The following is a 12,511-nucleotide window of genomic DNA, read 5'->3' on the forward strand; positions in this document are numbered from 1 at the left end:
GTCAGAATGAGAAAGAAGAGCGAGGCCTCTTTCCAAGATACCAGAGGTGTCGCCCTAATTTTTATATTACTTTGGGAAGGAGAGGCCCAACTTTCTGAAAGAGAATCCCTTACAAAATAGCCTTTTAGTTATTGTCATGGCGCTTCTCAGGCGCACAAAACTCCAGATACATTTTGTTTTGAACTGCTGATGTTTCAAAGCCAATTTATTCCTGGAATGTTGGAATGCAGCAAATGCTTTCCTGTCTCTTATTTTTATGGCAGGAGGGAGTTCCCTAGATGCGTAAGGATGTTTTTTTTTTTTCGGAGATGCAATTTACCAGAGTCTCTTTATAGCGAAAGAATATAAAATACATTTCTCTTAAGATAGCCTAAACTTTAAACAGGCTGCTATGATAACTTAAAACCGCTGGAATGAAAAAAAATGTGGATGTATTTTGGAAGGCAGAGGGATCCTGTTCCTGGTTAAAACTGTAGTTCAAACATTGTTAACATGGATGGAGGGGAGATCAACCTGTCTGATTTGCATCCAGTTTTGGTCACCACAATATAAAAAAAAAACATGTTGAGACTCTGGAAAGGGTGCAGAGAAGAGCACCAAAGATGATTAAGGGACTGGAGGCTAAAACATATGAGGAACGGTTGCTGGAATTGGGTATATCTAGTTTAGTGAAAAGAAGGACTAGGGGTGACATGATAGCCGTGTTCCAGTATCTCAGGGGCTGCCCCAAAGAAGAGGGAGTCAAGCCATTCTCCAAAGCACCTGAAGGCAGGACAAGAAACAGTGGATGGAAACTAATCAAGGAGGGATCAGATGGAGCAGAGGCAGGGGATGGTCCCACGCTGTGATTGGCAGTGGAGAATTCTGCCAACATCTAGGCGTGTTTGCATCTTCAGGGAAAAAATATGGGAAAGTAAGAATTTCACAATTTTTTTTAAAAAAATCATTTTATATATATATTGCATCTTTCTCAGACCTGGTTAAGTTGTGGTGCAGAGTTACTCAAACTGGGACTAGACAAGCAGCGACTTGGCATGATGTGTCAATCCAATCTGTGACCGCAATGGATACAACAGATGGAAGCAACGGATGGAAACTAACCAAAGAGAGAAACTAACCTAGAACTAGGGAGACATTTCCTGACAGTTAGAACAATTAATCAGTGGAACAACCTGCTTCCAGAAGCTGTGGATGGTCCAACACCGGATGTTTTTAAGAAGAGACTGGACAGCCATTTGTCTGAAATGGTATAGGGTTTCCTGCCTGGGCAGTGGGTTGGATTAGATGACCTCCAAGGTCCCTTCCAATTTTTATTTTTACTTTTACTTTTATTGATCATTGCACAGTCAGCCAGATGTTCAGACTGAATTTGGCACTTTTGTCTACCTATCGTGTCCTTCCCAAGGACCTGGGACAGGCAGATGTGGATGTTTGATGGTAATTAAAGATATCATCGCAGGATGGAAGCAGTTCCTAGTAAGGCCGCCTTTTGCAATTGACTGATGGCGAACTTGTCAATGCCAATGGTGTTCAAGTGGTGCTTCAGTTGTTTTGGGATTGCATTATTGTTATTGTTGTTATTGTTATTAAGTATTATTATTATTTGTTGTTGTTGTTGTTGTTGTTAGGTGGAGTGAGCTTACCAGAGCCCTCTGCCTTGAGATTAACCATCTGCCTTTGTTACGAGTCAATTCCACAAAGCCCCGCAGATCCCAAACCCACTTACTAAGGCACACTCCTGATTAAGGCAGAATGTTCTCTGATGGTGGAAAGACTTCGCAGGTCCAGCGGAGGCGGTCGGACTAAGGATTAAAGAGAAAACATCTGATTCGTCAGAAAAAAGGAAGAACTTCCACTGAAAACCTTTCAATATGATTCACTGGTTGCAGGTATTCCTTGACTTAACAACTGTTCACTGAACAACAGTTTGAAGTTACAAAAGCCTTGGGGGAAAAAAAGTGCCTTATGACATACTCACCGTTGCGCACCCTGTGATCACGTGACTGCAATCCGGGCACTGGCTTGTATCTGGGATCGGTTGCAGCATCCTGAGGTCATGTGCTCATTGGGCAAGCTGGATTTGCTTAACAACCACATGTTTTGCTTATCGCACCACAGGGATTCGTTTTATGACCATTATAAAAATGGCTCTAAAATGACCAGGTTGAGTCACTTGGTCGCTCGACTTATAATTGCACTGACAAAAATTCTGGTCTCAACCGTGGTGGTAAATTTAGACTACCTATATTTACAAGAAAGAAGCAGTATTTGACCCTGTGGGATTTCAACCTGGAGCTCAACCTAGGCTTCAGACCAGGAGTCTTCAAACTTGGCCCTTTTATGACTTGTGGACTTCAACTCCCAGAATTCCTCAGCCAAGCACCTGGCTAAAGAATTCTGGGAGTTGAAGTCCACAAGTCATAAAAGGGCCAAGTTTGAAGACCCCTGGACTATAACTTCCATGGGGATTTGATATGCAAGCTATCTCCAGGACATAACAGCTTACTTCTGCTCTCTATGCCAAGGCTAGTCAATGAGTAAACTGGTTTGGTTTTTCCTGAGCTGCAGCACCACCTTCATAAAGGCTAGAGAGGGTACTACAGTCCATCATTTGGGCAAGTCAAGTGACTTAAGGCACCAACGTGGCCCAAAATGATCAAGTTGCTCCAGAGTTTTGTACCTACTATGGAGAAGATGGTCTATGTGTGATGCCCATGTGGAAAGAATTCTCGGTTAAGTGCTGCAAATTTGGAACATCTTTTTAACAAGGTGAGTAGATGCCTTTAACTATGGCTATGAATTGGGGTGGGGGGCAGGAAGACGTATCTTTAGCTTTCGGACACAGAGACTCAGAATCACACACTTGAGCTCTGTCATCAATATTGCTCACTCTGTATTGATGATTCAAAGAAAAGGGACACAGCTACTTTAATGATCCTACCTTTAAAGTTTGCTGGAGCTTTCATGTGCTTGACTGTTTCTTGATTATGCCTGTTGAGTTGGCCAAGCTGTGAGCCCAAGCTTAACCAAGAGGCGAACCTAAGCTGTTTGGCAAGTTGTTAGCTTTGGGATGGATTAAGGGGTGTCCAAATGAAACAGTTGCAAGATTACCTGACTTTTTCTCTAAGAGTTGATGGTTTTCCCTATGGAAGCAACAGGATACAGGTACTCCTTGAGTTAGGCATGGTTGCTTAGTGACCATTCAAAATTAGGATGGACCTCTTCAGGGATACTTTAGGACCCAATTATGAAGTTCCTCTCCCTTCAGTCATGTGACTTGGCAACCAGCCCATATTTGTAGCTGTTTGCAGCATCCTGCAATCACATGACCAGGTTTTATGACATTTTTTCCCCAAAGTGGCATTTACTTCTGGTTTTTGGCAAAACTGGCCCATAGCAAACAATTGGCTTGTGAAAACAACCACTCACTTAATGAGTGCCACAAAAAAAAATAGAATTGGGTTGATCATACAGGTGACCTGCTTTATAGCCAAAACAACTTATGATAATGGTGGAACTTGCCCTAAATTCAAAACTATGTGTATAAGAATGACATGGGGAATAAAATAAGGTATCTGAACACAGAACACAGAATTACTTTTTTTAAAAAAACACTTCTGTTGGTTCCCAGGCCATGTGGTTATTAAGGAGAATGAATAAAAATAATGTGCAGTTAAGCTAGGTCGGTCTGTAACAATGTGATATGGATAGTTGCCCAGAGTCACCAGATGGGCGGCATAAAAATTTAATAAATAACACAAAATTAAACACATCAATATCTCATTGTCTTTATCTCCTTTGGAGATAAAATGAAAGCTTAATTAAGAGATTAGATATGTACGCCAAAGAGAATAGAAATTAGGGCACACTAGAAGGAGAATTTATTCTTTCTACCCTGATTTGATTTTCCAGGATTTTAACCATCACATGAAACATGTTAGGCAAAACAAGGAGCTTGTCCAGAGTCCTGTTGGGATTAATATGCATTGCGAATCTCTTCACAACTGGAAAAGAATTAACAAAATGGTATAACGTTTGTGCAATAAGAGAAATAGCTTATCAGGAATGTTATGATGATAATTGCAGAGGTATATTGTTGCAAAAATTCTTTGTCTTTGAATCTTCTCAGAGCTGGTTGCCAGACAAGAGTTTCAACAGTTAAGTCAACAACCAAGCTCAAACTTTCCCATTATGAATGAAGAATTCAGATGCTGGAATTCTTTCCTAACCCTTTCCTCACCTTAACAAATCTTGTTAAAGGTAATTCTGTAATAGGGATTGCAGTTGGGCAAAAGAACTTCCAGCTTTAGGCAACTCCAAAGAACTTGAAAAGTTTCTTTTTGAAGAAAGAGGTTTAATGACAAACTGATCTGAAAACCAGTTTGGCAGGTCTTGTGGACTCTGGGGTTTTTAAGAGTTGTGATTAACTGAATGGCAGAAAGGCTTTTTTCAGTAGGCGGGATAAACCTAAGTGTCTTTATCACTATCCCAAGAAAAAGAAGATTTTTGTCCTGATCGTTTCATTGCCCAAAGCTGCAGTGGGACCTTTTCTCTCTCGATATGGAATCTAGCCACCAACTAATCTATGGCTATGACTCCTCTCCTTGCCTGTGTGATCTAGACTAGGGGTCCCCAACCCCCGGTCCGTGGACCAGTGTTGGACCACAGCATGCCAGCAACCGGTCCGCACAAACAAGCAAAGCCCCATCCGTGGGATGCAGGCAGCACACAAAACCACACACACTCCGGTCCGCGGAAAAACCTCTCTCCACGGAACCGGTAATCCCTGGGGCCCAAAAGCTTGGGGACCTCTGATCTAGACAAGCCCCAAATGTGCCACCATCCACGTCATCTGTCTTTAGGACTTCCTTGTCCCATTATCCTGAAATCTGTCCTCTGATTTCCTGAAAGTTTCCTTGCCTTGTTTCTGTTTTTCTACCTTTTCTCCCAGCATTTATTATCTCTTTTTCAGGTTCTTCTCCTGATATCTTCTCTTGGTGTTCACAGGTAATTCTCACTTAAAAACCTGTTGTTTAGTGACTGTGCAAAGTTACAAAGGACCTTCCAAGAGTTGCTTATGGCCCTTTTTTTTTGAAGTTCCAACGGCTGCGTGCACAGATACTCACTGCCACACGATTGCATTTGGGGCGCTCGGCAACTGGCTCATGTTTATGGCCGTTTGCAGCATCCTATAATTATGTGACCACAATTTTCGGCATGCTTTTGCCACTTTCTAGCATTTATTTCTGGTTTCTGGCCAAAAATAAAAAATAAAAAATAAAAATGCCCCTTTGAGGAAAACAGGTTTGTTTAATGCTCATAGTGTTCGCTTAACGCATGCGGCATTCATTGAACGGCCACTACAAAAACAGTTATAAAAGTAGGCACAGGGACATGGTGACCTGTTTAATGACCGTCCTGACTTATAACCATAATTCCGGGCTCAATTGTAGCCATAAATCAAGGACTACCTATAGCTGAAGAATGGGGAAACTGGGGAAGTTGCTAAAAGGGGGATTTCTCAGTGGAAGAGAAGACCTTCACAGCCACTTTAGGAAATTAAAATAAGGATTCATTAGTGCTAATGCCAAATCTGGTCTCTTATCCTAGACCTGACGTCTCTCAGTTCTTTTTGCTTAGTGTTTCTGATGTCCACTTCCTCTCCAGACCTGCTAGGGGGGATCATTAGGAGCCTTGGTGGAGCAGTGGGCTAATGCCTCCTTAAGTAACACCAGCTGCCTGCAATTAGTGCAGGTTCGCATCCCACCAGGCTCAAGGTTGACTCAGCCTTCCATCCTTCCGAGGTAGGTAAAATGAGGACCCAGATTGTTGGGGGCAATTAAGCTGACTTTGTAATAATGCCGCTTGGGGTGTGTGTGTGAAAGCCCTAATAAGCAGGCATATACATAGAATAAAGGCTACTGCTAAGCTTGTAAGCCGCCCTGAGTCTTCGGAGAAGGGCGGGATATAAATGGAATTAAAATAAAATAAAAAATTAGGAAATATGGGGTGGGGTGAGGTGGGGTGGGGTGGGGGAGAAGAGCTTACATTTTGTCCGAGGCTTAAGATCCCGGTTCACCGGAGGGGGTTCCAAGTCAGTGGGAAGTTCGGGCAAAGGGCTGTTGAGCTTCTCTGTGTTGACTTCAGCGAGAGCAAAAGTAGCCGATCCTGGGTTCATGGGAATGTAGCCATCGGGTGTGCAGTCAGTCCCGGGGACAGGTGGGGAGGCGCGTGGATGCATGGGAACGTAACTGTCTTCGGAGTTGGTGGACGAGCAGGAATAGAGAGGGCTGACTCGGCAAGGCTTCGCAAAAGGAGAAAGAAGCAGCAGAGTGAGCGTGGTTAGCAAGCCATCTCCGGATCAGAAGTTAATAACAGAATAACGGAGTTGGAAGGGACCTTGGAGGTCATCTAGTGCAACCCCCTGCTCAGGCAGAAAAGCCTATACCATTTCAGACAAACGGTTGTCCAGTCTCTTCTTAAAAGCCTCCAGTGATGGAGCAACCCACATCTTCTGGACGGCAGGCCTTTCCACTGGTTAATTGTTCTAACTGTCAGGAAGTTTCTCCTTAGTTCTAGGCTGCTTCTCTCCTTGATTAGTTTCCTCCCACTGTTTCTTGTCCTGCCTTCAGGGGCTTTGGAGAAAAGGGTGTTCCCCTCTTCTTTCTGGAGCCCCTTAGACATTGGAAATCAAGTGCCATTCAACGATGACAGGCATTCAGCAAACCCTGAATTTTTTATTCTTTTGAAAAAAATTTTTTATCGTCTGTAAGCCCCCAGAGTCTTTCAGAGTGAGTGGGCAGCCATATAAATCCTCTAAATACTAAACAGACAAACAAGCAAACCTGTCCATCTTTTCTCACTCTGGCTATGAGTTTTGCAGACCCAGCCTCCTTTCTGGCTCAGAGCACTATAAGGAAACATGATATCTGAGGTAGACCGTTCAAACAGGCTAGATACATCTCTGGGCACTGCATATTGACTGCTGGCTATTTCTTTCTGTCTTGGCCCTACAATCCAAGATCTAACTCTAGATTAAGAGTGTCTCCAGGTTCCAATTTCTCCAGCACAACCAGAGCTGACAGGGAGGGGGCAATTATCATCTGTGAAGGCCTTTAACTCGGTTGAAGGCCACCAGCAAACGCCACAAACCTTGTTTTCCCTTCTGGCAGTCCCGTGTTCATCTCTGAATGAGTAAAAAGGATGCAAGAGATGAAGCTGTAACCTACAGGTCCAGGGAAAGAGGGCAAGTTAAAGGAGAGATGCTAGTGAGAAGGCATGAAGAGTCCCTGGAGCAGACATGTCAAACTCGCGACGTCACGCGAACTTTTTCCCCATTGCTGGCAATGGAGTAGGTGTGGTTTCATCATGACGTGTCCGGCCCGCAGGCCGGCAGTTTGATACCCCTGCCCTGGAGGGCTTCTTCGCCATGGATGGACACTTCCTATGAATCTTGTGTTTTGCTTTAGGCTGCTTTCTCCATAGCAAACTCAGCTCAAAATTACAGGACCAAGGTAGTGACCTTGTGGTTCTTCAGAAGTTGCTGAACTGAAGCACATAGTGTAGAAAGAAGGGCAGAATCTGGGGTCAGAGTTAAAAGAGGGATCAGCCTAGAATCCCTACATAGCCACAAGTAGACTCCCCCTACTTGAATTCTACTGACTCCTAGCAAATGCTAACCATTAGTTGAGAAGATTCATAAATCAATTTAATTGGACCTTGACGTGCGGACCCGGTCTTTTGCGCCTGACACAGCATCCTTTCTCACTGGCATTGTTGAGAAACATAGTCCAGCATCAGAAATAGGTAGAGACCACCGATGACAAAGATAAATGTTTTGGGCTAGACCAGGGGTCGGCAAACTCGGCTCTTTTATGACTCGTGGACTTCAACTCCCAGAATAGCTGGGAGCTGGCTCAGGAATTCTGGGAGTTGAAGTCCACGAGTCATAAAAGAGCCGAGGTTGCCGACCCCTGGGCTAGACAATACAGGACACTTTTCACTGTGAGAACGGCCTGAGGATTCAATAGCTTACAGGATAGCAATGGAAGCTTCCTCAGCTTTCTTGGTAATTCTGAATCTGCATTGTTCAGAACTGCCTTCTCAACTTTTGCAGTTCACTCTGTTTAACAATTAGTTGGCTATGAGTGCCTTCTTTTTCCCCTCTTGACTTTGCCTTGTTCCCAGAATTATTGCATAGAGACCTCAGTCCCACATTTTCGCACTAATGCAAGCTAGACAGAAGACCTCCAAATCAATATTTCAATGCAGCCAAATTTAATCTGTATTCAGCTTTTTCAAGCACAAATTGTTGGACTGGTGAAAGGTTTCTGAAATGGTTAATAATAGGTTTTTTTGGGAGGGGGAAGGAAATCACAACTGATGGATAAATCCTTCATTCAAGGACATAATTTGCTGATGGGGCATTTTACTTTGCAAAACTCAGCCTCTCCCATTTGTACGGAAAATGACACACAATCATTTTGGGCTTTGGGGTACAATAAACTTTGCACTCTCCAAATTTTATATTATCCCTATTCTCTGCTGATTCCTTTCTTCTGACCTCAGGTAACTCACAATGACATATGGTAACATAATTTATTCCAGAGGCTTAGTTCATGCAAATCACCAAATCACCCCAAAATGTGATTGCTTCTTCTTAGGTGTAATGTGTAAACTCATTCTAGAAAGAAGCTATTGATAGTAAACAAATTATAATTTAAAAGCATGGTTTCACAAATCCTTGTTTGTTTTAACATCCAAATCCTGATCCGGCAGACAAGTAAAGCATTTTTGAAGTTGTTCCTCCCTCTGATCAATAGGTAGATCTAGCACAGCCATGTATTACAACGGCTACCGTATGACGGCTACCATATGGCGGCTATTACAACGACTACCATAAGATGGTGGTCCAAATCAGGCTGACCAAAGTAAATCCCTATAGATCTTTGACTATTGGTATGTTGTCTAAGAGAAATAGCACTTGGTCCAACTGAATTGTTCCAATTAAATTGTTTCAATATTTAATGGACTGCCACAAAAATGAGGGGGGGGGTTCAGCCTATTTCCCAAAGCACCAGAAGGCAAGACAAGAAATTGAAGGTGACAGACAGGAGAATTTTAGTAGTGCATAGATATCTACCAATATATCTATTATTAGCAGGGGGCTGGACTATAAGACCTGCTAGAATTGGGCATGTCTACTTTAATGAAGAGAAGGATGAGAGGGGACACGATAGCAGTGTTCCAATATCTCAGGGGCTGCCACAAAGAAGAGGGAGCCAAGCTATTCTCCAAAGCACCTGAAAGCAGGACAAGAAGCAACGGATAGAAAAAAGTCAAGGAGAGAAGCAACCTGGAACTAAGGAGAAACTTCCTGACAGTGAGAACAACTAACCAGTGGAACCACCTGCCTCCAGAGGTGGTGAATGCTCCAACACTGGACGTTTTTAAGAAGAGACTGGACAGCCATTTGTCCGAAATGGTATAGGGTTTCCTACCTGAGCAGGGGTTTGGACTAGATGACCTCCAAGGTCCCTTCCAACATCATCATCATCATCATCATCATCATCATCATTATTATTATTATTATTATTATTATTATTATTATTATTATTATTATTATCATCATCATCATCACCATCTCCAAATTCCCTTCCAGCTCTATTCTGATTGATCGATCTATTTTCACAAGGTGGTATTGCCAAAGCATGTTGCTAATTTCCTCAAGATTCCTGTTTGGAGCAAATGCTAGAAATTTACCTCAGTTTTTTTCTTCCAGCTCATCTGTTAACCCTTCAGCTAAGAAGGACAAAAAGATTAAGGGCTGGTCCACACAGATACTAAAGTAAAATATGGCTGGTCTACTTGTGTCCGTAGAATGGCCTGCAAACCTGACACTGTCACTTGTGAACTTGCAATTTCTACAGTAAACCATCATTAAGGAAACCATCATTTTGGGTGTTGCAAGGATGTATTTAATTGTGTTTATATGTCTATGGAAATTCTCAGTCTTTCAGGTCATGGTTGTCCCAAAGGTGCTTTTTTTCCAAACAGCGACTGGACTTTCTTGAACTGAAGAAGCTTCTTGGATGAGGAGTGCAATGTTTTCAAAGAAGAAAAAAACAAGAAAATCCACTTCCCTCTTGGGGGAAAAAAACACACTTTGGGGATAATTGTGCTTATAGTTTGTATCGGGAGCTGTTTCTTTCCTCTTTTACGCTGATCTGCCAACTGGTGTGGATTTTTTAAAACCTCCCCTGCCAAAACCACTGTGCAAAGTGTGTGCAAGTGAGAAAAAGGCTCTTACCAAGTTCAAGCTCAACCTCTTATCTCTCCGCCGTAAAGAATTTTCTTCCACGTCGGCTGCAGAACAAAACAAAGAGCAGAAGTCAGTTCATCACGATGGAAGAAACTAAATTACTCAATTTGCTAAATTAAAAAACAACAACATTTTCTGAAGAAAGAAAGAAAGACATCTCATTTCTAAGCAGTGGTGCAACATGCAGTTTGGAAGAAATTTGAATTCTGTCCCCAATTAACCGGGGCCAAAATCCATTCTGACTTGAAGTCCTATTAAGTGCAGTTGAAGTTACTCCGTGACTGAATTATTATAGAACTGCAGCATGAACTTACCCCAGAATAAGAATACACTTCTTCAATGTGCTTCTCAGAGCAGATATATTTTTTCCTATGGATCTAGATGCTATTGAAGGATAGAATTAGCAGTAGCAAGCAAAACCACACCAGACAATAGAATAGAATAGAATAGAATAGAATAGAATAGAATAGAATAGAATAGAATAGAATAGAATAGAATAGAATAGAATAGAATAGAACAGAACAGAACAGAACAGAATAGAATAGAATAGAATATATGGAATCGAACGGAACGGAACAGAACAGAACAGAATGGAATCTTTATGTGGAATGGAATGGAATGGAATGGAATGGAATGGAATGGAATGGAATGGAATAGAATAGAATAGAATAGAATAGAATAGAATAGAATAGAATAGAATAGAATAGAATAGAATAGAATAGAATAGAATAGAATAGAAAATACGGAATGGAATGGAATGGAATGGAATGGAATGGAATAGAATAGAATAGAATAGAATAGAATAGAATAGAATAGAATAGAATAGAATAGAATAGAATAGAATAGAATAGAATATATGGAATCGAACGGAACGGAACGGAACAGAACAGAACAGAATGGAATCTTTATGTGGAATGGAATGGAACGGAATAGAATAGAACAGAACAGAACAGAACAGAACAGAATATTGGCCAAGTGTGATTGGACATACAAGGATTTTGTCTCCAATGCATAAGCTCTCAGTATACATACAAACAACAAAGTGATAGATCATAAAATACCAATAGGAGAAGCTAATCGGAAAGATAAGAAGGATAATAGCAATACAGCCCTACTACACAGGTAAATATCTTTAGACCTAAGACAGGGCTGTGGGAATTAGGTGTTCAGCAGAGAGATGGCATGGGGGGAAAAAAACCCCTGTCTTTGTGTCTAGTTGTTTTGGCCCTATAGCAGCATCCTGAGGGGAGAAGATGAAACAGTTTATGTCCAGGATGTGAGGGGGGTCTGTAGATATTTTCTACGAATATCAACGGAGGATCGGATCCCATGGTTTCTGCCCTAACATCGCTACCATTTTTATTGGATGCAGGAATAACCAAGCAAATTAAAGGCATCCACAGAACCATCTACTAGTCTATTTTCCAGTTTCAGAGAGGTTTTTGGCGGGCAGAAAACTACTGAGGAGAAGGCCTCTCAAGTCCCCCTTTAGATCTGGGGGTCACTCATTACTGATCTTTCTCATCTCCAGTGAGTTGGGATATAATCTACCTGCATAAAGGACCGAATACACAAAGACCTGGGAGGGGGGGTTACTCTTTAATGCAAGGTAACCATTACTACTTATTTGGTGAACTGCAGCTTTAAAAGTCCTAGTTCGTTATATGTCAACCCAGGCAGTCACTAGGATCGCAATAGTTAAGTCAGCTAACGTGCTAAATTTCTAAGATGCCACCAGATGTAACATATATGCTAATATCTCTTGCACAGGTAGTCCTCAACGTAACGACCAAAATTTCTGTTGCCAAGGGAGACGGTTGTTAAATGAATTTTGCCCCATTTTACCACCTTTCGTGCCACAGTTCTTAAGTGAATGACTGCAGTGGTTAAATTAGTAACCCGGTTGTTAAGTGAATCCAGCTTCCTCATTGACTTTGCTTGTCAGAAGGTCGCAAAAGGGGATTGCGTGACCCCCCCCAGGACGTTGCAACGGTCATAAATGTGAACCAGCTGCCAAGCTTCTGAATTTTGATCACATGACCCTGTGGGGATGCTGCAAATGATCGCAACTGTGAAAAATGGTCACAAGTCACTTTTTTTTTCAGTGCCGTTGTAACTTTGGACGGTCATTCAATGAACTCCTGTGAGTCGCGGGGACTACCTGCATATAAGGATGGAAAAAACATTCTG

General features: G+C 42.1%; 1 protein-coding gene across 2 annotated transcripts in view; it reads right to left on the minus strand.

Moving 5' to 3' along the window:
• The window catches only part of GAB3 (GRB2 associated binding protein 3), a 101,173-nt gene that overhangs the window by 15,582 nt on the left and 73,080 nt on the right, over positions 1-12,511 (minus strand). For both annotated transcript variants that reach the window (XM_083372065.1, XM_083372064.1), the window contains exons 5-7: positions 10,310-10,365; positions 6,049-6,304; positions 1,727-1,802 (exon numbers count right to left, since the gene is read on the minus strand). In XM_083372065.1, coding sequence (XP_083228191.1) covers positions 1,727-1,802; positions 6,049-6,304; positions 10,310-10,365 — 388 coding nt within the window. The remainder of the gene's footprint in view (positions 1-1,726; positions 1,803-6,048; positions 6,305-10,309; positions 10,366-12,511) is intronic.

This window comes from Vipera ursinii (genome assembly GCF_947247035.1).
Source record: "Vipera ursinii genome assembly, chromosome: 12".
Classification (NCBI taxonomy): Eukaryota; Metazoa; Chordata; class Lepidosauria; order Squamata; family Viperidae; genus Vipera; species Vipera ursinii.